Source organism: Balaenoptera musculus, chromosome 7, assembly GCF_009873245.2.
Source record: "Balaenoptera musculus isolate JJ_BM4_2016_0621 chromosome 7, mBalMus1.pri.v3, whole genome shotgun sequence".
NCBI classification, from domain to species: Eukaryota; Metazoa; Chordata; class Mammalia; order Artiodactyla; family Balaenopteridae; genus Balaenoptera; species Balaenoptera musculus.
In genome coordinates, this window is record NC_045791.1 from 56,729,828 (window position 1) to 56,754,562 (window position 24,735).

General features: G+C 35.6%; 1 protein-coding gene across 3 annotated transcripts in view; it reads right to left on the bottom strand.

Annotated features, from left to right (window-relative positions):
• The window catches only part of LNPK (lunapark, ER junction formation factor), a 92,825-nt gene that overhangs the window by 41,645 nt on the left and 26,445 nt on the right, over window positions 1–24,735 (bottom strand). For all 3 annotated transcript variants that reach the window (XM_036858040.1, XM_036858041.1, XM_036858043.1), the window contains exons 6-8: window positions 23,738–23,778; window positions 17,004–17,087; window positions 16,870–16,921 (exon numbers count right to left, since the gene is read on the bottom strand). In XM_036858040.1, coding sequence (XP_036713935.1) covers window positions 16,870–16,921; window positions 17,004–17,087; window positions 23,738–23,778 — 177 coding nt within the window. The remainder of the gene's footprint in view (window positions 1–16,869; window positions 16,922–17,003; window positions 17,088–23,737; window positions 23,779–24,735) is intronic.

Sequence of the window (24,735 nt, forward strand, 5' to 3'; positions counted from 1 at the left end):
GAGACAAATGACAATGGAAACACGATGATCCAAAACCAATGGGATGCAGCAAAAGCAGTTCTAACAGGGAAGTTTATAGCAATACAATCCTACCTCAAGAAACAACAAATATTTCAAATAAACAATCTAACCTTACACCTAAAAGAACCAGAGAAAGAAGGACAAACAAAACCCAAACTTAGTAGAAGGAAAGAAATCATAAAGATCAAAGCAGAAATAAATGAAATAGAAACAAAGAAAACAATAGTAAATATCAATAAAACTAAAAGCTGGTTCTTTGAGAAGATAAACAAAATTGATAAACCATTAGCCAGACTCATCAAGAAAAAGAGAAGACTCAAATCAAAAAAATTAGAAATGAAAAAGAAGTTACAACAGACACCGCAGAAATACAAAGCATCCTAAGAGACTACTATAAGTAACTCTATGCCAATAAAATGGACAACCTGGAAGAAATGGACAAATTCTTAGAAAGGTATAACCTTCCAAGACTGAACCAGGAAGAAATAGAAAATATGAACAGACCTATCACAAGTAATGAAATTGAAACTGTGATTTAAAATCTTCCAACAAACAAAAGTCCAGGACCAGATGGCTTCACAGGTGAATTCTATCAAACATTTAGAGAAGAGCTAACACCCATTCTTCTCAAACTCTTCCAAAAATTTGCAGAGGAAGGAACACTCCCAAACTCATTCTATGAGGCCACCATCACCCTGATACCAAAACCAGACAAAGACACTACAAAAAAAGAAAACTACAGGCCAATATCACTGATGAATATAGATGCAAAAATCCTCAACAAAATACTAGCAAACAGAATCCAACAACACATTAAAAGGATCATACACCATGATCCAGTGGGATTTATCCCAGGGATGCAAGGATTCTTCAGTATATGCAAATCAATCAATGTGATACACCATATTAACAAACTGAAGAAGAAATACCATATGATCATCTCAATAGATGCAGAAAAAGCTATTGACAAAATTCAACGCTCATTTATGATAAAACTCTCCAGAAAGTGGGCATAGAGGGAACTTACCTCAACATAATAAAGGTCATATATGACAAACCCACAGCAAACATCATTCTCAATGGTGAAAAACTGAAAGCATTTCCTCTAAGATCAGGAACAAGACAAGAATGTCCACTCTCACCACTATTATTCAACATAGTTTTGGAAGTCCTAGCCATGGCAGTCAGAGAAGAAAAATAAATAAAAGGAAAACAAATTGGAAAACAAGAAGTAAAACTGTCACACTTTGCAGACAACATGATACTATACCTAGAGAATCCTAAAGATGCCACCAGAAAACTAGTTGAGCTAATCAATGAATTTGGTAAAGTTGCAGGATACAAAATTAATGCACAGAAATCTCTTGCATTCCTATATACTAATGATGAAAAATCTGAAAGGGAAATTAAGGAAACACTCCCATTTGCCACTGCAACAAAAAGAATAAAATACCTAGGAATAAATCTACCTACGGAGACAAAGACCTGTATGCAGAAAACTATAAGACACTGATGAAAGAAATTAAAGATGAAACAAACAGATGGAGAGATATACATGTTCTTGGATTGGAAGAATCAATACTGTAAAAATGACTGTACTACCCAATGCAATCTACAGATTGAATGCAATCCCTATCAAATTACCAATGGCATTTTTTACAGAACTAGAACAAAAAATCTTAAAATTTGTATGGAGAAACAAAAGACCCCAAATAGCCAAAGCAGTCTTGAGGGAAAAAAATGGAGCTGGAGGAATCAGGCTCCCAGACTTCAGACTATACTACAAAGCTATGGTTATCAAGACAATATGGTACTGGCACAAAAACAGAAATATAGACCAATGGAACAGGATAGAAAGCCCACAGATAAGCCCACGCACATATGGTCACCTTATTTTTGATAAAGGAGGCAAGAATATAAAATGGAGAAAAGACAGTCTCTTCAATAAGTGGTGCTGGGAAAACTGGACAGCTACATGTAAAAGAATGAAATTAGAACACTCCCTAACACCATACACAAAAATAAACTCAAAATGGATTAGAGACCTAACTGTAAGACTGGACAGTATAAAACTCTTAGAGGAAAACATAGGAAGAACATTCTTTGACATAAATCACAGCAAGATCTTTTTTGATCCATCTCCTAGAGTAATGGAAATAAAAACAAAAATAAACAAATGGGACCTAATGAAACTTAAAAGTTTTTACACAGCAAAGGACGCTACAAACAAGACGAAAAGACAACCATCAGAATGGGAGAAAATATTTGAAAACAAATCAACAGACAAAGGATTAATCTCCAAAATATATAAACAGCTCATGCAGCTCAATATTAAAAAAACAAACAACCCAATCAAAAAATGGGCAGAAGACCTAAATAGACATTTCTCCAAAGAAGACATACAGATGGCCACGAAGCACATGAAAAGCTGCTCAACATCACTAATTATTAGAGAAATGCAAATCAAAACTACAATGAGGTATCACCTCACACCAGTTAGAATGGGCATCATCAGAAAATCTACAAACAATAAATGATAGAGAGGGTGTGGAGAAAAGGGAACCCTCTTGCATTGTTGGTGGGAATGTAAATTGATACAGCCACTATGGAGAACAGTATGGAGGTTCCTTCAAAAACTAAAAATAGAATTACCATATGACCCAGCAATCCCGCTACTTGGCATATACCCAGAGAAAACCATAATTCAAAAAGACACATGCACCCCAATGTTCATTGCAGCACTATTTATAACAGCCAGGACATGGAAGCAACCTAAATGTCCATCGACAGATGAATGGATAAAGAAGATGTGGTACATATATACAATGGAATATTACTCAGCCATAAAAAGGAACGAAATTGGGTCATTTGTAGAGACATGGATGGATCTAGAGACTGTCATACAGAGTGAAGTAAGTCAGAAAGAGAAAAACAAATATCGTATATTAATGCATATATGTGGAACCTAGAAAAATGGTACAGATGAACCGGTTTGCAGGGCAGAAATTGAGACACAGTTGCAGAGAACAAACATATGGACACCAAGGGGGGAAAGTGGCTGGCAGGGGGCGGGGGTGGTGTGATGAATTGGGAGATTGGGATTGACATGTATACACTGATGTGTATAAAATTGATGACTAATAAGAACCTGCTGTATAAAAAAATAAAATAAAGTTCAAAAAAATAATAATAAATAAAAATAAAGAGATTAGGAGCAGTTGCTCTACTGACTTGCTCTATAAAAAAAAAAAAAAAAAGCATCCAAATTGGAAAGGAAGAAGTCACTGTCACTATTTGCAGATAACATGATATTGTATATACAAAACCCTAAAGACATCACCCAAAAACTTTTAGAACTCATTAATGAATTCAGGGTAGTTGAAGGTTAATATACAGAAAGTTAATGTACAGAAATCTGTTTCATTTCTATTCACTAATAATGAACTAGCAGAAAGGGAAAAAAAGAGAAAACAATTCCATTTATAATTGCATCAAAAAGAATAAAATAGCTAGGAATAAATTTAACCAAGAAGGTGAAAGACCTATACTCTGAAAACTATAAGACACCGATGAAAGAAATTGATAATGACACAAATAAATGGAAATATATACCATGATCATGGGTTGAAAGAATTAATACTGTTAAAATGTCCACACTATCCGAAGCAATCTACAAATTCAGTGCAATCCCTATCAAAATACCAAGGGCATTTTTCACAGAACTAGAACAAATAATCCTAAAACTGGTAGGAACCACAAAAGACTCCAAATAGCCAAAGAAGAACAAAGCCAGAGTTACTGTGCTCCCAGAGTTCAAACTATACTACAAAGCTATAGTAATCAGAATAGTATTGTACTAGCACAAAAACAGTCCCATTGATCAATGGAACAGAACAGAGCCCAGAAATAAGCCCATGCTTATAGTCAATTAATCTATGACAAAGGAGGCAAAAATACAAAGTGGAGAAAGACAGTCTCTTTAATAAATAGTGTTGGGAAAACTGGACAGCTACATGCAAAAGTATCAATACCATATACAAAAGTAAACTCAAAATGGATTAAAGACTTAAGTGCAAAACCTGAAACTATAAAACCCCTAGAAGAAAACATAGGCAATAAACCCTTGATATCAGTCTTAGCAATGTCTTTTTGGCTCTATCTCCTCAGGCAAAGAAACAAAAGCAAGAATAAACAAATGGGACTAATCAAACTAAAAAGCTTTTGCACAGAGAAGGAAACAAACAACAAAACACAAAGGCAACCTACTGAGTGGGAAAAGATATTTGTAAATGATATATCGAATAAGGGGTTAATATCCAAAATATCCAAAGAACATACACAACTCAATATCACAAAAACCAAGCAATCTGATTAAACAATAGGCAGAGGACTTGAATAGACATTTTTCCAAAGAAGACACACAGACGACCAACAGACACATGAAAAGATGCTCAATATCACTAACTATCAGGGAAATGCAAATCAAAATCACAATGAGATATCACCTCACACCTGTCAGAATGGCCATTACCAAAAAGACAACAAATAAGTGTTGGCAAGGAGGAAAAAAGGAACCCTCATACATTGTTGGTGGGAATGTAAATTGGTGCGGCCACGATGGAAAACAGTATGGAGCTGGCTCAAATAATAAAAATAGAACTACCAGAAGATCCAGCAATTCCACTCCTGGGTTTCTATCTGAAGAAAACAAAAATACTAATTTGAAAAGATATATGCACCCCTGTGTTCATTTCAGCATTATTTACAATAGCAAGTGTCCACCCATAGATAGGTAAAGAAGATGTGGTATGTATTTATGTATACAATGGAATATTACTCAGCCATAAAACAGAATGAAATCTTGCCATATGCAACAACATGGATGGACCTAGGGGGTATTTTGCTAAGTGAAATAAGTCAGGCAAAGAAAGACAAAAACCACTTATATGTGGAATCTAAAAACCAAAACAAAGGAACAAACAAAACAAAACAGAAACAGACTCACAGATACAGAGAACAAACTGGTAGCTGCCAGAGGGGAGGGGAGTTGGGGAATGGATGAAATAGATGAAGTGGATTAAAAGGTACAAACTTCCAGTGACACAATAAATAAGTTAAGGGGATATAATATAGTGTACAGCATGGGGAATATAGTCAATAATATTATAATAACTTTGTATGGTGACAAATGGTTACTATACTTATTGTGGAGATCATTTTGTAATGCATGTAAATGTTGAATCACTATGTTGTACACCTGAAACCAATATTGTATGTCAACTATACTTCAATTATTTTTTTAAAAAATAAAGAAAAACACAAGAGATAAAAAAATGGCAGGGGGGTGGGGCCGTGAGAGGCTGGCAGTCAGGTTAGTATTATGTTCAGTAAATATTATACTCCTTTTAGTGCTACACCTAAGCAAATCAAAGAATACTATTCTCAAATTTTATAATCATTCTTAGTGTAATATATATCATTAACACCTAAATAATAAAAAATAAAAGAAAGCTATCTACTACACATGAACCCAAGTTCTGGTTCAGAAAACATGCAAGAGAGCTAGTAAAATAAGGACACCACAATTAGATTCAGTTTGGAGAGCCACATATGTACATACATACATCCTTTAGTATTTTTTCCCTTTTCTATTATTTAAGTTCAGAAATAGGTGAAAGAAACAAAAAGGAAAGAAAGGGGGAGGGAGAGAAGAAGGTGTTGGGGAGAAAGGGAGTGAGGAAGGAAGGAAGGAAGGAAGGAAGGAAGGAAGGAAGGAAGAAGGGAGGGACTGACGGACTAACAATGGTTCAAAGCAAAGAAATAAAAATTTTAAACTCACAGAAACTCAGAACTTAAACATAAAAGGTATGACGAAGTCACCTATAATAACAAGATCAAATTAAACAAGGAACTAAATTATAATTCTCAAAAAGTAGAATAAAGTTGAGATACAGTTTAGAATTTTTTTTAAATAGGGAAAAAAATTCCAAATAGCAATTAATATCTACAGACCCAGAAAAGTTAGAAATACTAGAATAGTGTACCCCAGAAGAAATATTAAAAAAAAATAGGTTATAAGCTTCTTAAGGTCAAAAACCATATTACATTCATCTCTTTATTCCCCATGATGTCTACACATAAGAGTTATTTAATACATTCTTTGAAGTGAATGATTCATTCATATTATAGCTAAATGTTAATTCTCCCTAAAAGAATATCCAAAAGTAGTGCTGCAGGAATCCAAAGTAGAGAGACCAGAAATGGTTTTTCTATAGTTACAATATGACAGCAGAAGAAAAAAAATTGGGGCTTCAAAAGTTTCTAAGGAAAGATAAGTTTAGATTCTTAAAGGAACTAATGTTGCCTAATATTAATAAATGCTTAAGAATGTCAATAAAGGGCATCATACATCTGTTCTTTTTTAATAAGAGAGAAAACAGATTTTTGTTAAAGTAACAGCAACAGCTTTCTGCAAAATATCACATTTTAAAAATATATTCACTAAGGTTATTCAAGAAGCACTTTTGAAAAGTTACTACCAGTCATACAAGTAAAAAGTATAGAAACCTGGCCTGCAGGCCAAAAAAATTTTATAATTACTAGTAAGAAGTACAAATTATAGAAAAATTTAAACTGATTACGAAAGTAGGTGTTACATTGCAAGTATCTATGACTAATTTTCTTTTTTTCGGCAGCAGAGCGCGGCTTGTGGGATCTTACTTCTCTGACCAGGGGTTGAACTCGCACCCCCTGCAGTTGCAAAGGCAGAGTCCTAATCACTGGACCTCCAGGGAATTCTCTGTGACTAATTTATTTTAATCATATTTAAACTTTTACATAACTTTTGATAGAATTTTACATTTATCAAAAGAGCAGGCTAATATTTCTATAAACCAGAATCCTACTTATAAAAGACAACTCTCAGAATGGGAGAAAATATTTGCAAATGAAGCAACTGACAAAGGATTCATCTCCAAGATTTACAAGCAGCTCATGCAGCTCAATAACAAAAAAACAAACAACCCAATCCAAAAATGGGCAGAAGACCTAAATAGACATTTCTCCAAAGAAGATATACAGATTGCCGACAGACACATGAAAGAATGCTCAACATCATTAATCATTGAGAAATGCAAATCAAAACTACAATGAGGTATCATCTCACACCGGTCAGAATGGCCATCATCAAAAAATCTACAAACAATAAATGCTGGAGAGGGTGTGGAGAAAAGGGAACACTCTTGCACTGTTGGTGGGAATGTAAATTGATACAGCCACTATGGAGAACAGTATGGAGGTTCCTTAAAAAACTAAAAATAGAACAGAGGGGCAAGATGGCGGAAGAGTAAGATGCGGAGATCACCTTCCTTCCCACAGATACAGTAGAAATACATCTACACGTGGAACTGCTCCTACAGAACACCCACTGAACGCTGGCAGAAGACGTCAGACCTCCCAAAAGGCAAGAAAATCCCCACGTACTTGGGTAGGGTAAAAGAAAAAAGAAATAACAGAGACAAAAGAATAGGGACGGGACCTGCGCCAGTGGGAGGGAGCTGTGAAGGAGGAAAGGTTTCCAGGCACTAGGAAGCCCCTTTGCGGGCAGAGACTGCGGGTGGCAGAGGGGGGAAGCTTCGGAGCCGCGGAGGAGAGCGCAGCCACAGGGGTGCGGAGGGCAAAGCGGAGAGACTCCCGCACAGAGGCTCAGCACCAACCAGCACTCACCGGCCCGAGAGGCTTCTCTGCTCACCCGCCGGGGCGGGCGGGGGCTGGGAGCTGAGGCTCGGGCTTTGGTGCTAGCCGGGAGGGAGTCCGGGAAAAAGTCTGCAGCTGCCGAAGAGGCAAGAGACTTTTTCTTGCCTCTTTGTTTCGCGGCGCGCAAGGAGAGGGGATTCAGAGCGCTGCCTAAACGAAATCCAGAGACGGGTGCGAGCCGCGGCTATCAGCGCGGATCCCACAGCAACAGGGGCGCAGAGGGAAAAACGGAGAGATTCCCGCACAGAGGCTCAGCACCGAGCAGCGCTCACCAGCCCGAGAGGCTTGTCTGCTCACCCGCTGGGGCGGGCGAGGCTGGGAGCTGAGGCGCGGGCTTCGGTCGGATCTCAGGGAGAGGACTGGGGTTGGCGGCGTGAACACAGCCTGAAGGGGTTGGCGTGCCGCAGCGAGCCGGGAGGGAGCCGGAGAGGAGGTCTGCAGCCGCCGAAGAGGCAAGAGACTTTTTCTAGCCTCTTTCTTTCGCGGCGCGCAAGGAGAGGGGATTCAGAGCGCCGCCTAGACGAACTCCAGAGGCGGGCGTGAGCCGCGGCTAAGAGCGCGGACCCCAGAGACAGGCGCGAGCCGCGGCCATCAGCGCGGACCCCAGAGACTGGTAGGAAACGCTAAGGCTGCTGCTGCCGCCACCAAGAAGCCTGTGTGCGAGCACAGGTCACTCTCCACACTGCCCCTCCCGGGAGCCGGTGCAGCTCGCCACTGCCAGGCTCCCGTGATCCGGGGACAACTTCCCCGGGAGAACACACGGCGCGCCTCAGGCTGCTGCAACATCACGATGCCTCTGACGCCGCAGGCTCGCCCCGCCTCCTCCGTACCGCTCCCTCCCCCGGCCTGAGGGACCCAGAGCCCCCGAAGCAGCTGCTCCTTTAACCCCGTTCTGTCTGGGCGGGGAACGGACGCCCTCAGGCGACGTACATGCAGAGGCGGGTCCAAATCCAAAGCTGAACACTGGGAGCTGTACGAACAAAGAAGAGAAAGGGAAATCTCTCCCAGCAGCCTCAGAAGCAGCGGATTAAAGCTCCACAAACAACTTGATGTGCCTGCGTCTGTTGAATACCTGAATAGACAACGAATCATCCCAAATTCAAAAGGTGGACTTTAGGAGCAGGATATATTAATTTCCCCTTTTCCTTTTTTTGTGAGTGTATATGTGTATGCTTCTGGGTGAGATTTTGTCTGTATAGCTTTGCTTTCACCATCAGTCCTCGGGTTAGGTCCGTCCATTTTTTTTTTTTACTTAAAAAAATTTTTTTTTCCTAATATATGTATTCTTAATAATTTTTTCCGTATTTTCTATTTCTAGAAATTAAAAAAATTTTTAATAAGTTTTTTCATATTTTTTATTTTAAAAAATTAAAAATTTTTTTCTTAAACTTTTTTCTTAAAAATTTTTTTCTTATTTTTTACTATAAAAAATTAATAAATCTATTTTTAAAAATTAAAAAAAAATTTTTTCTGAATACATTTACTCTTAATAATTTTTTTTCTTATTTTTTATTACAATAGCTTTATTTTATTTTATTTTATCCTCTTTTTTTCTTTCTATTTTTTTCTCCCTTATATTCTGAGCTGTGTGGATGAAAGGCTCTTGGTGCTCCAGCCAGGCATCAGGGCTGTGCCTCTGAGGTGGGAGAGCCAACTTCAGGACACTGGTCCACAAGAGACCTACTACCTCCACGTAATACCAAACGGCAAAAATCTCTCAGAGATCTCCATCTCAACATCAAGACCCAGCTTCACTCAACGACCAGCAAGCTACAGGGCTGGACACCCTATGCCAAAAAACTATCAAGACAGGAACACAGCCCCATCCATTAGCAGGGAGGCTGCCTAAAATCATAAGGCCACAGACACCCCAAAACACACCACCAGATGTGGACGTGCCCACCAGAAAGACAAGATTCAACCTCATACACCAGAACACAGGCAATAGTCCCCTCCACCAGGAAGCCTACAAAACCCACTGAACCAACCCTACCCACTGGGGACAGATACCAAAAACAACGGGAACTACGAACCTACAGCCTGTGAAAAGGAGACCCCAAACACAGTAAGATAAGCAAAATGAGACGACAGAAAAACACACAGCAGATGAAGGAGCAGGGTCAAAACACAGCAGACTTAACAAATGAAGAGGAAATAGGTAGTCTACCTGAAAAAGAATTCAGAATAATGATAGTAAGGATGATCCAAAATCTTGGAAATACAATAGACAAAATGCAAGAAACATTTAACAAGGACATAGAAGAACTAAAGAGGAACCAAGCAACGATAAAAAACACAATAAATGAAATTAAAAATACTCTAGATGGGATCAATAGCAGAATAACTGAGGCAGAAGAAAGGATAAGTGACCTGGAAGATAAATTGGTGGAAATAACTACTGCAGAGCAGGATAAAGAAAAAAGAATGAAAAGAACAGAGGACACTCTCAGAGACCTCTGGGACAACATTAAACGCACCAACATTCGAATTATAGGGGTCCCAGAAGAAGAAGAGAAAAAGAAAGGGACTGAGAAAATATTTGAAGAGATTATAGTTGAAAACTTCCCTAATATGGGAAAGGAAATAGTTAATCAAGTCCAGGAAGCACAGAGAGTCCCATACAGGATAAACCCAAGGAGAAACACGCCAAGACACATATTAATCAAACTGTCAAAAATTAAATATAAAGAAAACATATTAAAAGTAGCAAGGGAAAAACAACAAATAACACACAAGGGAATCCCCATAAGGTTAACATCTGATCTTTCAGCAGAAACTCTGCAAGCCAGAAGGGAGTGGCAGGATATACTTAAAGTGATGAAGGAGAAAAACCTACAACCAAGATTACTCTACCCAGCAAGGATCTCATTCAGATGTGATGGAGAAATTAAAACCTTTACAGACAAGCAAAAGCTGAGAGAGTTCAGCACCACCAAACCAGCTTTACAACAAATGCTAAAGGAACTTCTTTAGGCAAGAAACACAAGAGAAGGAAAACACCTACAATAACAAACCCAAAACATTTAAGAAAATGGGAATAGGAACATACATATCGATAATTACCTTGAATGTAAATGGATTAAATGCTCCCACCAAAAGACACAGACTGGCTGAATGGATACAAAAACAAGACCCATATATATGCTGTCTACAAGAGACCCACTTCAGACCTAGAGACACATACAGACTGAAAGTCAGGGGATGGAAAAAGATATTCCATGCAAATGGAAATCAAAAGAAAGCTGGAGTAGCAATTCTCATATCAGACAAAATAGACTTTAAAATAAAGAATATTATAAGAGACAAAGAAGGACACTATATAATGATCAAGGGATCGATCCAAGAGGAAGGTATAACAATTGTAAATATTTATGCACCCAACATAGGAGCACCTCAATACATAAGGCAAATACTAACAGCCATAAAAGGGGAAATCGACAGCAACACAATCATAGTAGGGGACTTTAACACCCCACTTTCACCAATGGACAGATCATCCAAAATGAAAATAAATAAGGAAACACAAGCTTTAAATGATACATTAAACAAGATGGACTTAATTGATATTTATAGGACATTCCACCCAAAAACAACAGAATACACATTTTTCTCAAGTGCGCATGGAACATTCTCCAGGATAGATCATATCTTGGGTCACAAATCAAGCCTTGGTAAATTTAAGAAAATTGAAATCGTATCAAGTACCTTTTCCGACCACAACGCTATGAGAATAGATATCAATTACAGGAAAAGATGTGTAAAATATACAAACACATGGAGGCTATACAATACACTACTTAATAACGAAGTGATCACTGAAGAAATCAAAGGGGAAATCAAAAAATACCTAGAAACAAATGACAATGGAGATACAACGACCCAAAACCTATGGGACGCAGCAAAAGCAGTGCTAAGAGGGAAGTTTATAGCAATACAAGCCTACCTCAAGAAACAGGAAACATCTCGAATAAACAACCTAACCTTGCACCTAAAGCAATTAGAGAAAGAAGAACAAAAAAACCCCAAAGCTAGCAGAAGGAAAGAAATCATAAAGATCAGGTCAGAAATAAATGAAAAAGAAATGAAGGAAACAATAGCAAAAATCAATAAAACTAAAAGCTGGTTCTTTGAGAAGATAAACAAAATTGATAAACCATTAGCCAGACTCATCAAGAGAAAAAGGGAGAAGACTCAAATCAATAGAATTAGAAATGAAAAAGGAGAAGTAACCACTGACACTGCAGAAATACAAAAGATCATGAGAGATTACTACAAGCAACTCTACGCCAATAAAATGGACAACCTGGAAGAAATGGACAGATTCTTAGAAATGCACAAACTGCCGAGACTGAACCAGGAAGAAATAGAAAATATGAACAGACCAATCACAAGCACTGAAATTGAAACTGTGATTAAAAACCTTCCAACAAACAAAAGCCCAGGACCAGATGGCTTCACAGGTGAATTCTATCAAACATTTAGAGAAGAGCTAACACCTATCCTTCTCAAACTCTTCCAAAATATTGCAGAGGGAGGAACATTCCCAAACTCATTCTACGAGGCCACCATCACCCTGATACCAAAACCAGACAAAGATGTCACAAAGAAAGAAAACTACAGGCCAATATCACTGATGAACATAGATGCAAAAATCCTCAACAAAATACTAGCAAACAGAATCCAACAGCACATTAAAAGGATCATACACCATGATCAAGTGGGGTTTATCCCAGGAATGCAAGGATTCTTCAATATATGCAAATCAATCAATGTGATACACCATATTAACAAATTGAAGGAGAAAAACCATATGATCATCTCAATAGATGCAGAGAAAGCTTTCGACAAAATTCAACACCCATTTATGATAAAAGCCCTGCAGAAAGTAGGCATAGAGGGAACTTTCCTCAACATAATAAAGGCCATATATGACAAACCCACAGCCAACATTGTCCTCAATGGTGAAAAACTGAAACCATTTCCACTAAGATCAGGAACAAGACAAGGTTGCCCACTCTCACCACTATTATTCAACATAGTTTTGGAAGTGTTAGCCACAGCAATCAGAGAAGACAAAGAAATAAAAGGAATCCAAATCGGAAAAGAAGAAGTAAAGCTGTCACTGTGTGCAGAGGACATGATACTATACATAGAGAATCCTAAAGATGCTACCAGAAAACTCCTAGAGCTAATCAATGAATTTGGTAAAGTAGCAGGATACAAAATTAATGCACAGAAATCTCTTGCATTTCTATACACTAATGACGAAAAATCTGAAAGTGAAATTAAGAAAACACTCCCGTTTACCATTGCAACAAAAAGAATAAAATATCTAGGAATAAACCTACCTAAGGAGACAAAAGACCTGTATGCAGAAAATTATAAGACACTGATGAAAGAAATTAAAGATGATACAAATAGATGGAAAGATATACCATGTTCCTGGATTGGAAGAATCAACATTGTGAAAATGACTCTACTACCCAAAGCAATCTACAGATTCAATGCAATCCCTATCAAACTACCACTGGCATTTTTCACAGAACTAGAACAAAAAATTTCACAATTTGTATGGAAACACAAAAGACCCCGAATAGCAAAAGCAATCTTGAGAACGAAAAATGGAGCTGGGGGAATCAGGCTCCCTGACTTCAGACTATATTACAAAGCTACAGTAATCAAGACAGGTTGGTACTGGCACAAAAACAGAAATATAGATCAATGGAACAGGATAGAAAGCCCAGAGATAAACCCACGCACATATGGTCACCTTATCTTTGATAAAGGAGGCAAGCATATACAGTGGAGAAAAGACAGCCTCTTCAATAAGTGGTGCTGGGAAAATTGGACAGATACATGTAAAAGTATGAAATTAGAACACTCCCTGACACCATGCACAAAAATAAACTCAAAATGGATTAAAGACCTAAGTGTAAGGCCAGACACTATCAAACTCTTAGAGGAAAACATAGGCAGAACACTCTATGACATACATCACAGCAAGATTCTTTTTGACCCAGCTCCCAGAGAAATGGAAATAAGAACACAAATAAACAAATGGGACCTAATGAAACTTAAAAGCTTTTGCACAGCAAAGGAAACCATAAACAAGACCAAAAGACAACCATCAGAATGGGAGAAAATATTTGCAAGTGAAGCAACTGACAAAGGATTAATCTCCAAGATTTACAAGCAGCTCATGCAGCTCAATAACAAAAAAACGAACAACCCAATCCAAAAATGGGCAGAAGACCTAAATAGACATTTCTCCAAAGAAGATATACAGATGGCCTACAGACACATGAAAGAATGCTCAACATCATTAATCATTAGAGAAATGCAAATCAAAACTACAATGAGATATCATCTCACACCGGTCAGAATGGCCATCATCAAAAAATCTAGAAACAATAAATGCTGGAGAGGGTGTGGAGGAAAGGGAACTCTCTTGCACTGTTGGTGGGAATGTAAATTGATACAGCCACTATGGAGAACAGTATGGAGGTTCCTTAAAAAACTACAAATAGAACTACCATACGATCCAGCAATCCCACTACTGGGCATATACCCTGAGAAAACCATAGTTCAAAAAGAGTCATGTACCAAAATGTTCATTGCAGCTCTATTTACAATAGCCAGGACATGGAAGCAACCTAAATGTCCATCGACAGATGAATGGATAAAGAAGATGTGGCACATATATACAATGGAATATTACTCAGCCATAAAAAGAAATGAAATGGAGGTATTTGTAGTGAGGTGGATGGAGTTAGAGTCTGTCATACAGAGTGAAGTAAGTCAGAAAGAGAAAAACAAATACAGTATGCTAACACATATATACGGAATCTAAGGAAAAAAAGGCCATGAAGAACCTAGTGGCAAGACGGGAATAAAGACACAGACCTACTAGAGAATGGACTTGAGGATATGGGGAGGGGGTGGGGTGAGATGTGACAGGGTGAGAGAGTGTCATGGACATATATACACTACCAAATGTAAAATAGATAGCTAGTGTGAAGCAGCTGCATAGCACAGGGAGATCAGCTCGGTGCTTTGTGACCACCTAGAGGGGTGGGATGGGGAGGGTGGGAGGGAGGGAGATGCAAGAGGGAAGAGATATGGGAACATATTGTATATGTATAACTGATTAACTTTGTTATAAAGCAGAGGCTAACACACCATTGTAAGGCAATTATACTTCAATAAAGATGTTTAAAAAAAAAAAAAAAAAAAAACTAAAAATAGAACTACCATATGACCCAGCAATCCCACTACTGGGCATATACCCTGAGAAAACCATAATTCAGAAAGAGTCATGTACCAAAATGTTCATTGCAGCTCTGTTTACAATAGCCAGGACATGGAAGCAACCTAGGTGTCCATCATCAGATGAATGGATAAAGAAGATGTGGCACATATATACAACGGAATATTACTCAGCCATAAAAAGAAATGAAATGGAGGTATTTGTAATGAGGTGGATGGAGTTAGAGTCTGTCATACAGAGTGAAGTAAGTCAGAAAGAGAAAAACAAATACAGTATGCTAACACATATATATGGAATCTAAGGAAAAAAAAAAAAGGTCATGAAGAACCTAGTGGCAAGATGGGAATAAAGACACAGACCTACTAGAGTATGGACTTGAGGATATGGGGAGGGGGAGGGGTGAGATGTGACAGGGTGAGAGAGTGTCTTGGACATATATACACTACCAAATGTAAAATAGATAGCTAGTGGGAAGCAGCCGCATAGCACAGGGAGATCAGCTCGGTGCTTTGTGACCACCTAGAGGGGTGGGATAGGGAGGGTGGGAGGGAGGGAGATGCAAGAGGGAAGAGATATGGGAACAAAAAAGAAAAAAAAAAAAAAAAGATGGGAAACAGTGGGATTCTTCCCACATACCTCCGCCAATTAGAATACCTAAAACTATTATGGCTTATTTAGTACCCATGGTCTTTGTGGATATTTATAAAAGAACTGACTTCTCGAAGCTCTAAATGTCACCCTAACTTTGTAAACCAGGCTCCAATTCTGATGATTTATAAGAGTAGAAGTTAAATTTTTGTAATAGTATATTCCATATAGCAACAAAAGCCTTACAAACTACAGGCATACCTCATTTTATTGTGCTTCATTTTATTGTACTTTGTGAATACTGAGTTTTTTCACAACATGAATTTTACAGATTGAAGGTTTACGGCAACCTGCATTGTCAGATGATGGTTAGCATTTTTTAGCAATAAAGTATTTTTTAATTAAGGTATGTACATTTTTTTAGACAGAACGCTACTACACACTTAATAGACTACTGTATAGTGTAAACATAACTTTAATACACACTGGGAAACCAAAAAGTGTGTGTGACTCACTTTATTGCAATATTCACTTTATTGGGGTGGTCTGGAACCAAACCTGCAATATCTGAGGTATGCCTGTTATTTTATTATACTCTAGAGAAGAGAACAAAAAAGGAAGCCAATGCAAACTCAAAAATATCTTTTCACGTGCCAGTCTTGGGAATACTTTATGTAACCACTTAAAATAATAACATAATAGTAATGGTTTCACTAGTAATCTGGCAATATAACCTCAAAAAGAAAGAGTTAATGTTATTATATAGCAGTAATTCAATTTTTTTTCTCATTTCTAAATTATTTTTTTCTCTTCCTAACTAAAAGTGTTACTTTAGAAGGAACTCAAGTTTGACAAAAATCTTCATTAAATTCCTCAAAAAATAAATCATAAAAATGTAAGAATTTTCATAATAGCAGATATTCCAGGAGACTCTTATTTAAAGCAGGGAAAAAACCTTACAAAATACTGGTGAAATCACTTAAATTTCAAAAGATTAAAACTAATTATATATTTAATCTCAACAGATAATAACAACTTTACTCATCAACATATTTCTATAAAATCAAAATGAAATAAACTTATTGCCATCTATTTTAAGTCATATCCCAAATTACCAAAAACAAATTAACATAAAAGCATCCTACATAAGTTTTTCACACCTCTATCACACTTTTGAACTCACTTGGGTAAATATGGATCTTTCCAACAGCAGCAGCAGTTTCTACAAAGTTATTTACCTTGTCCAGGTCTTGCAGTTATAGTTGCTCCAGCAGATGGCGGCTCCAACTCCTGTCAAATACAATAATGTTATTACAGTGACCTACTACAATGTGCGATTTATAATAAAATAGTAGTGATATTACAGCCTTACCTTTGCTTTCTTTGAGTCCGGATCAAACCTTTCAAGAATTAATTTAGCCGTTTTATAAGTTTCTTTTTCCATGACTTCTTCAAGCTGCAAACAAAAATTTCCACAAGTTGTCACACTTTAAAACACACATACCCTACTTACTTTCATAAGTCCTATTCAAAAAGTATTCAAGTACAAAGCTTAAAATAAACAGCACATAATATATCCAGATAGCATGAAAGACTTCCACATTCAAATAATTAAAATCCAGATTTTAAAATGGCTTCTAACCTCTAATATGTTACTTGTATTTAACAGCTTTACTGCAAGGAAATACCAAATATTGCTAATTGTTTACATATAATGAGGAGAATAATTACATGCACCAACTTCAATAATGGAATGTGCAAAAATCTATCAGCCATCATTATTGGAAGTTATTAGACATGACAAGCAAATGACAGGCAATTCCTCAGATTTATTTCCTCCTAGCACTTAATGCTATTAATTTAAAGAAGGTCGTTAGCCAAGAGCTTTACAAAATAAAATCTCTGTGCCAATTAACTGCTGTCAGCATCGATTTTAGATTATTTATTAGCAGAAGCAATTAGCTTGCTGCAAAATGCAGTGAAAACTCACTTAACTGGGAGAACAGCCATGCTCTCTCATGGAATTTGCTCAAATCACTTTAAAAGCTGAAGCTCCCCCTTTTTTACTTAGATTCAAACAACTTTAGAGGGAAAAAACTGAACATAATAAGAACCTAAGTAAAGATTTTACTGAGTTCTATGCTCACACTAGGGACTGTAGTTAAAGCACTTCATTATTATAGAATTTTATTTACAATGCACTCAAGTCACTTTATGGCTTAATATGTGGGTTTAATTTAAAAAGTAATCACTAGTAAAGTATCATTTTAGCAGTTACAGCCCAATATCAGAAAAAGTTTAACTTTAGTACAAGACAGTCACAGTTATGACAAATAGCTAATATATAGACTAAAAATGCTTTTGCAAAACTTGGAAGAGGACCGTTTCCTTCTCAGTGACCACTGAGAGCCACTTAGATTCATTAAACGTCATGTTTATTCCAAAGGACATTTATTTTAAAATGCAAAGCAGAGAACATTTACCAAGTTAAAATATAATTTAAAATATGCGCCACAATAGTTAATAGATTCCTCATTAAAAACTCAATATAACACTTAAGAAGTGCTTAGATGAATGATTTATTAACCTTGGTTTAGTGAAACTAAAATATTTTTCTAATTATTTCAAAATTATGATAAATTCTCAAAACAAGCAAGTTTAAATCTCTGATGTAAAGAAAATGTTTGTAACATTACTACTTTAGGGTTGGGGAAAAACTTGGGATGGGGACAGAGAGAGGGCATGACAGAATCTATCCCCAAATCAACATAATCTACATGAAATAGCAAAGAACTGAATCCCTGATCTCTACAAATTAATTTTTGATGGTCCAGACCAGTGCTGTAACAACAGAACTACATGTAATGATGGAAGTGGTTTATATCTGCACAATAGAGTAGCTACAATGCCATATGTGATAAATGATCACTTAAAATATTGCTTGTGCAACTGAGGAACCCAACTGTAGCTACTTTTATTCCACTTTGAATAATGTAAATTTTAAAAGCTACATGGGTCTAGTGGCTACTGATTTGGACAGCACAATTCTAGAGTAAGACTATTGGTAGGTTTAAAAAGAAGATTAGATACAACTGTGATCTTTAAAACAATACATAAAACTCAAAACTAAAATGTCATTTTATTAAACGATTGCCATTCCTAGTACATCATTCAGCAAGTATTCATGTTTATGTCTATGTACATGTAAAGTATCTTAAATAAAATCATTTTAAAAAGCAAAAGGTACAAATCCATTCTCTTTTTCTTTTGCATTTACTTTGAAAAATTCTTTTTTCACATAATAGCTTAATTAACACATATATTCCTACTACATTTTAAGTGAATAATTTGTTTTATAAATAGAGAGACATCTGATCAGTGGGAAGAATACAAACTTGAAACCATGACATCAGAAAAGATCTGGGTTCAAAGTACATCTCCATTCTTAATTAGCTGTAGAAAGACTGAGCAAGTCTGTTAGCCTCAGTTTCTCCTTTTGTAGATCAGAAACATTAATACTTTCTCATAGCACTGTTACGCAATTTAAATAATGTAGGAGAGTCTATAACAGTACCTAACACAAAAATGCATAATCTTCAATGATACCTCAGTTATTCAGAGTGGATCTGAAACAAGCAGTGTTTTCAAATACCCAACATATTAATATCAGGATTCAGGAATGAGAAATTGAATTCTCAGAATTCCCTAAATTATAAATTACTCTGTATTCTTCCTAAAATTTTACATATTTCAAATAATAATGAATGATGTAACAAAGAGTGAATTGTTTTTCTGTGATATGAGTATACTAAAAGTTTCAAAGTTTTTTATTTAAAAAAGAGAATAATAGGGGCTTCCCTGGTGGTGTAGTGGTTCAGAACCCGCCTGCCAATGCAGGGGGCATGGGTTCGAGCCCTGGTCCGGGAAGATCCCACATGCCATGGAGCAACTAAGCCCACGTGCCATAACTACTGAGCCTGCGCTCTAGAGCCCATAAGTCACAACTACTGAGCCCGCATGCTGCAACTACTGAAGCCCGCGTGCCTAGAGCCCGTGCTCTGAAACAAGAGAAGCCACCGCAATGAGAAGCCTGCGCACCACAAGAGTAGCCCCTGCTCGCCGCAGCTAGAGAAAGCCAGCGTGCAGCAACGAACACCCAACACAGCAAAAAATTTAAAAATAAAATAAATTAATTAAAATTAAAGAAATAAAAATTAAAAAGAGAATAATAAACACATGGTTGCTTATTTATTATGAATCAACATTATTTTGGCAAGATTATATATTTTGAGGACATATAAAAATTATTTCTACCTGATATAGAATTTCATCATAGAGAATACTAAAAGAAGGGAACACTAACACAAAATAAATGTCAATTTTTTTAATTCTGAAAGATAATTATACAATATTTAAGTTATAACTCTTGAAATAAAATTTTAAAACACACAAAGCATTAATTGCCCTATCCAATATTCTTGATCCTTGTTTCACAACAAATATTCCAGATGTAGAAAAATGTCTTCTGTTTTGTACTGACTTTGGTCAAATTATTAAAAGCATCTTCAATTCACAGCTTTAGGGTACATGTTACATTATTTAAACTCATATTTTTAAAATGATGAAAATACTGTCTGCTTATCCTGATTTTGTTTTGCTGTTGAAATCAATATTGTTTTTACTAATTCAGATTTTAAATCATTTTCTGATTTCATATAGGAGTATTCTACAATAACAGTAACATCTCTCTCAGCATTTCTTCTGTTAAAGTATTTACAAAGATCTGTAGCCTACAGTGAATATTCAAACACTGGAAAACACCAGCAAATATTACTGGGTAATATAAAAATGTAACATATGAAACTTCTAGTGAGGTTAACAGCCCCACACAGAATCACATTCTAAAATTGCCAATTTAAGGACTTATTTTGCTTCCAAAATTTATTTCATGGAATATCACTCACAGGATTTTGTATAGAGTATTCTATATATATAAACTTATTAACATTTATTTGTAAGAATAAGTCACCATTAATAAGAGACAGGGCCCATAAAACAGACTTATGGCCACAAAAGCAAGACTGACTAATTAGATTGTGCCACTTCTCCTCTATGTGCTCCTGTCCTGTTGCCTGAAATGTCCACATTAACCTACAGCTCAGCATGTCAGCATTTCTTGCTCTTGCTTTCAACTGACACTAGTGGATTCTTTTGAACCAGTAACATTTGTAGTGATTGTTAAGTTCTAATTCTCAGAGAACTGTAATACTTCTTTCCCAGGTTCCCAATTTCTCAACCGATTTTCCTCAGGACTTGGAAAAATATAAATTGCCTGAGAAATGCCAGAAAGGAATTACCACATAGAATCACCTGTACTATTCTGAAAAAAGCACAGCATTTTCATGAAGCCACTTAAAGAGGTCATTCTGACTCGAGTTTTGATGGATTTTGATTTTGAACTGTTTTGATGGGATGCTCATGGATACAAAGCGATTATCTATTGAATACTGATATTTTTTAAACTAAAAGTTAAAAAAAAGAATGTGAGTGGCAAAATGTACACAACCAGACTTGGGAGGTTTTTTAGGTAACTAAAGATTAATTCCTAGCTTTATTTTAGTAAGTAAATACTTACATTAAGTTTTTAGATTTAAAACATTGTTTTAAAACATTTAAAACATTGTTTTAAAACATTTAAAACAATGTTTTAAAACATTTAAAACAATGTTTTAAAACATTTAAAACATTGTTGTCACTCATTTTCCTTTCTAAGTAATTTAACTTTTTAATCAATTGATAATTCATGTTTATTGTTACAAATCACATTTTGACAAATTACAAATTACATTACAAATCTATCCAGATTAAAGAGATGCATCCCTGAGGAAACCACCTTTAATAACACATCAAGTAGTAAATACAATTTACATTCATTTTTTTAGTGAAAGAGAAGGGTTAGGAGTTGGGTAATTTTAAACTAATGGCTATTTTTCCTGCCAGCATTTTTTTTTTTTCCTTAGGGGGTGACTTTTTGAAGTTTTATTAAATCTTTTATTACAAGTAATTGTATCCAAAACAAAAATAAATGCATATATACACTACCAAATGTAAAATAGATAGCTAGTGGGAAGCACCTGCCAGCATTTTTAAAGCTATAAATGTAGAGTTAAACATCAAGGAACAAGATCAGTTTTGATTACATTTTGCTTTTGCTCAAAAGTAATGTCCCTTCTTTTTCCTCTCATTACCAGTACAATCATTAGCTAGCACTGTACTCCTTACAAATTCACCCTTAACATCTATTGTTCTAAACAAAGTATAACGCTACTACTCAAACAAAGCAGCTCTGTTAAGGGCTTGAGCAGTAAAGGCAAGGGACTAGTTCCCAACAGCAACAGTACTGAAACCAGAAACAATCAAGTCAATGCAAATTGTGTTCCCTAATTAACAAAATGAGTTAGAGCAGCCAACTTATTTTTCTTTAATCATACACTGCAAGAGAAATGCCATACTGAAGTATTCTGTAATATTGATGTCTCATGAACCATTTAGATATACAAAACTATTGAACCTTGAACTGAGTTTCCCAACTGTCAGACCTAGATGGAGCATCGTTTATGTTGTGATTCCATCAAGGGCTATTAAAGAAGTAAATAGCTTCGTTTGCCCTGTCAAAGAATTTTCTAAGTCTGCTCTGTTACTCTACTGAGAGTTCTTCACCAATCATATGTTCTCTAAGATTCTGTTTTCTGTTCATGTGATGCCACTGACATTGAATCAGCTTCTCATCACTTAGAATTTTTTTATTTTCTTCTTTTTTTTTTTCTTTTTTCTTTTGTCTTCCTCCTTGTCTTTTCTACTTTAATCAATATTTCTCCATTTTGGTACAAGTAAGACTTGGCTCTGATCAACACTACCAGCTCTTCTTTTTTTATCACATCAGCAAACCAAACCAATCATATCACAACTTCTATATTATTGAGAACCATCAGTATTTACTCACTTTGAATTTCTGGCTGTTCCATAATGTGTAGAATGCCAGAAATATAATAAGATACAATGGAAATATTTCTACGTTTCAATTTAGGACCATCAAAAATATCAATGCAATTTTGATAAATACCTCACAGAACACTGAAGAGGCATCAAATAAAAAAGATAAGGAATCCTTTCAGAATTAAAGTTTCTTTATTTTTCAGGTACTTAAATCCCTCAGGACCAGTGTCTTTTCTTACCAATTCACAGAACAATTTTTAACATTAATCTTAACCTTCATAATTTTTATTAGTTTCATCCATAATTGTTACTTATTATGTTAGACTAAAATACATTAAATTGATTTTGCATCTGATTAAATTTCATTAAGTTTCCATATAACATGATGCTCCTATCAATTATCATTTTTATACTTCAAAAATAATTATATGAGAAAAGTATATGTAAATTCAAGCCAAACATCAAGTTCAACCCACTTATTAAAAACTATTGCATATCAACCTCTAAACATCTAGAGTCCTTACTCTCTCTTGATCCTTCTTTTTCCAACCCATCTGAAGGATGCATTTAACTGGCTCCACAACAGACACCCATGTGATCAGAACTGCTGATAGAAAATGAAAGAAACCAAAGAAAAAATACTCTCTCTTTCTCTCTCCCCAGTTTTCTTTGGCTTTTTTTTTTTTTTTTGCATGTTAAATTCGTTTTTTACAACCAATCTTGTTGATTCCGTCTCTCCTCGCCTTATTATGTCAAGAAAATCTGAGAACTGACATATGATGTTTGGTCTTTTTTTGGCCCTAATAATAAATCTGGATACCCACCTTTTTACCACTCTGCCTCATTTAGTCCTCCAAAATGATTCATTTACTTACTTCTCAGCTTCCAATTGACATAGACACTCAGACTCTCAAAAGTTCATCTAACTACTTTTTCCTGTCCATCATTATTAACTAGCAAAAATATTCATAACTTAGCTTCACCATTAAACTGTTATCTAAAAACATACTTCTTCCTTGGAGAGTCATTACTTACAACATATAAACATTAATTATTCAGTTCTTAATTTATTAGTTTTATATAAATTAACTTAAATAAAAGTTAACTTACTATTTTTTTCTTCTGGGATTTTAAATCATCCAATGCTTCATCTAGAAAACAAGATTTAAACCAAAACTAAATCAGATATTAAGATACTTAAGATACAAGAAAAAAAACCATGTCAAATGATATACATTAAGCAACTGCAAGAAAAGTCTCATTTTAGAATTTCTCACAGATATGTACAAACAGAAGCCATCTCAATTTTTACCCATATATATTTTATATGTTTGCTTATATTATGTATTACAAGCTCAGGAGGGGAAAAATGGACTTTATATAGAATAAAACACGTTTCCAAATTTTAAAAGATACATATTTTTAAAATGTTTTCAGAAATATTACTTTATATTATTTCTCCTTCCTTTCAACATCCCACCCATGTTAATTTACAAAATTAAAGCCAATTCTCTTTTTATACATTGGTAATAAAAATATTCTCTTTATTTATGAGGAAAGAAGTACATATTTTATTAAGTTATTTGATCTTCAAGATACGGAGCACTAATAAAGAAAACCTTTGAAAATCTATAGTATTATATACCTGAGGAGGGACTTGGAAAGGAAGAGGATTCTAATTACTTTTCAAAATTAAACTTTTCCAAGATTTGCCTGTTTAGTTAGGTTGCATTGGTGGAACATAAAGAATCATTTCAAAGGATATAATTTATGAATGTCAATATCTGCTTTACAAATTTATTTTAGGTTTCTAGTTTTTCTCTAGAAATACTGAACTAGTATAAGAATACTATTCCAGCTGGAAAGAAGACTTACAACTTGATTTAAACATTTTACCAAATAGAATTTAAATAATTGTTCTTAATGTTTAATTAAATTTACAAATAAAATTATTGCCTTTTCATTGAAGTTCTGGAGTAGCAAACATCTGAATACCCAATTCAAATAATACTATTTATGTAAAAATCCAAAGAAATACAAACTTATGAAAAGATGATTTTACTATATATTTTTTTCAAAGTGTTCTAGCAGACTTATTACTGAAAGGG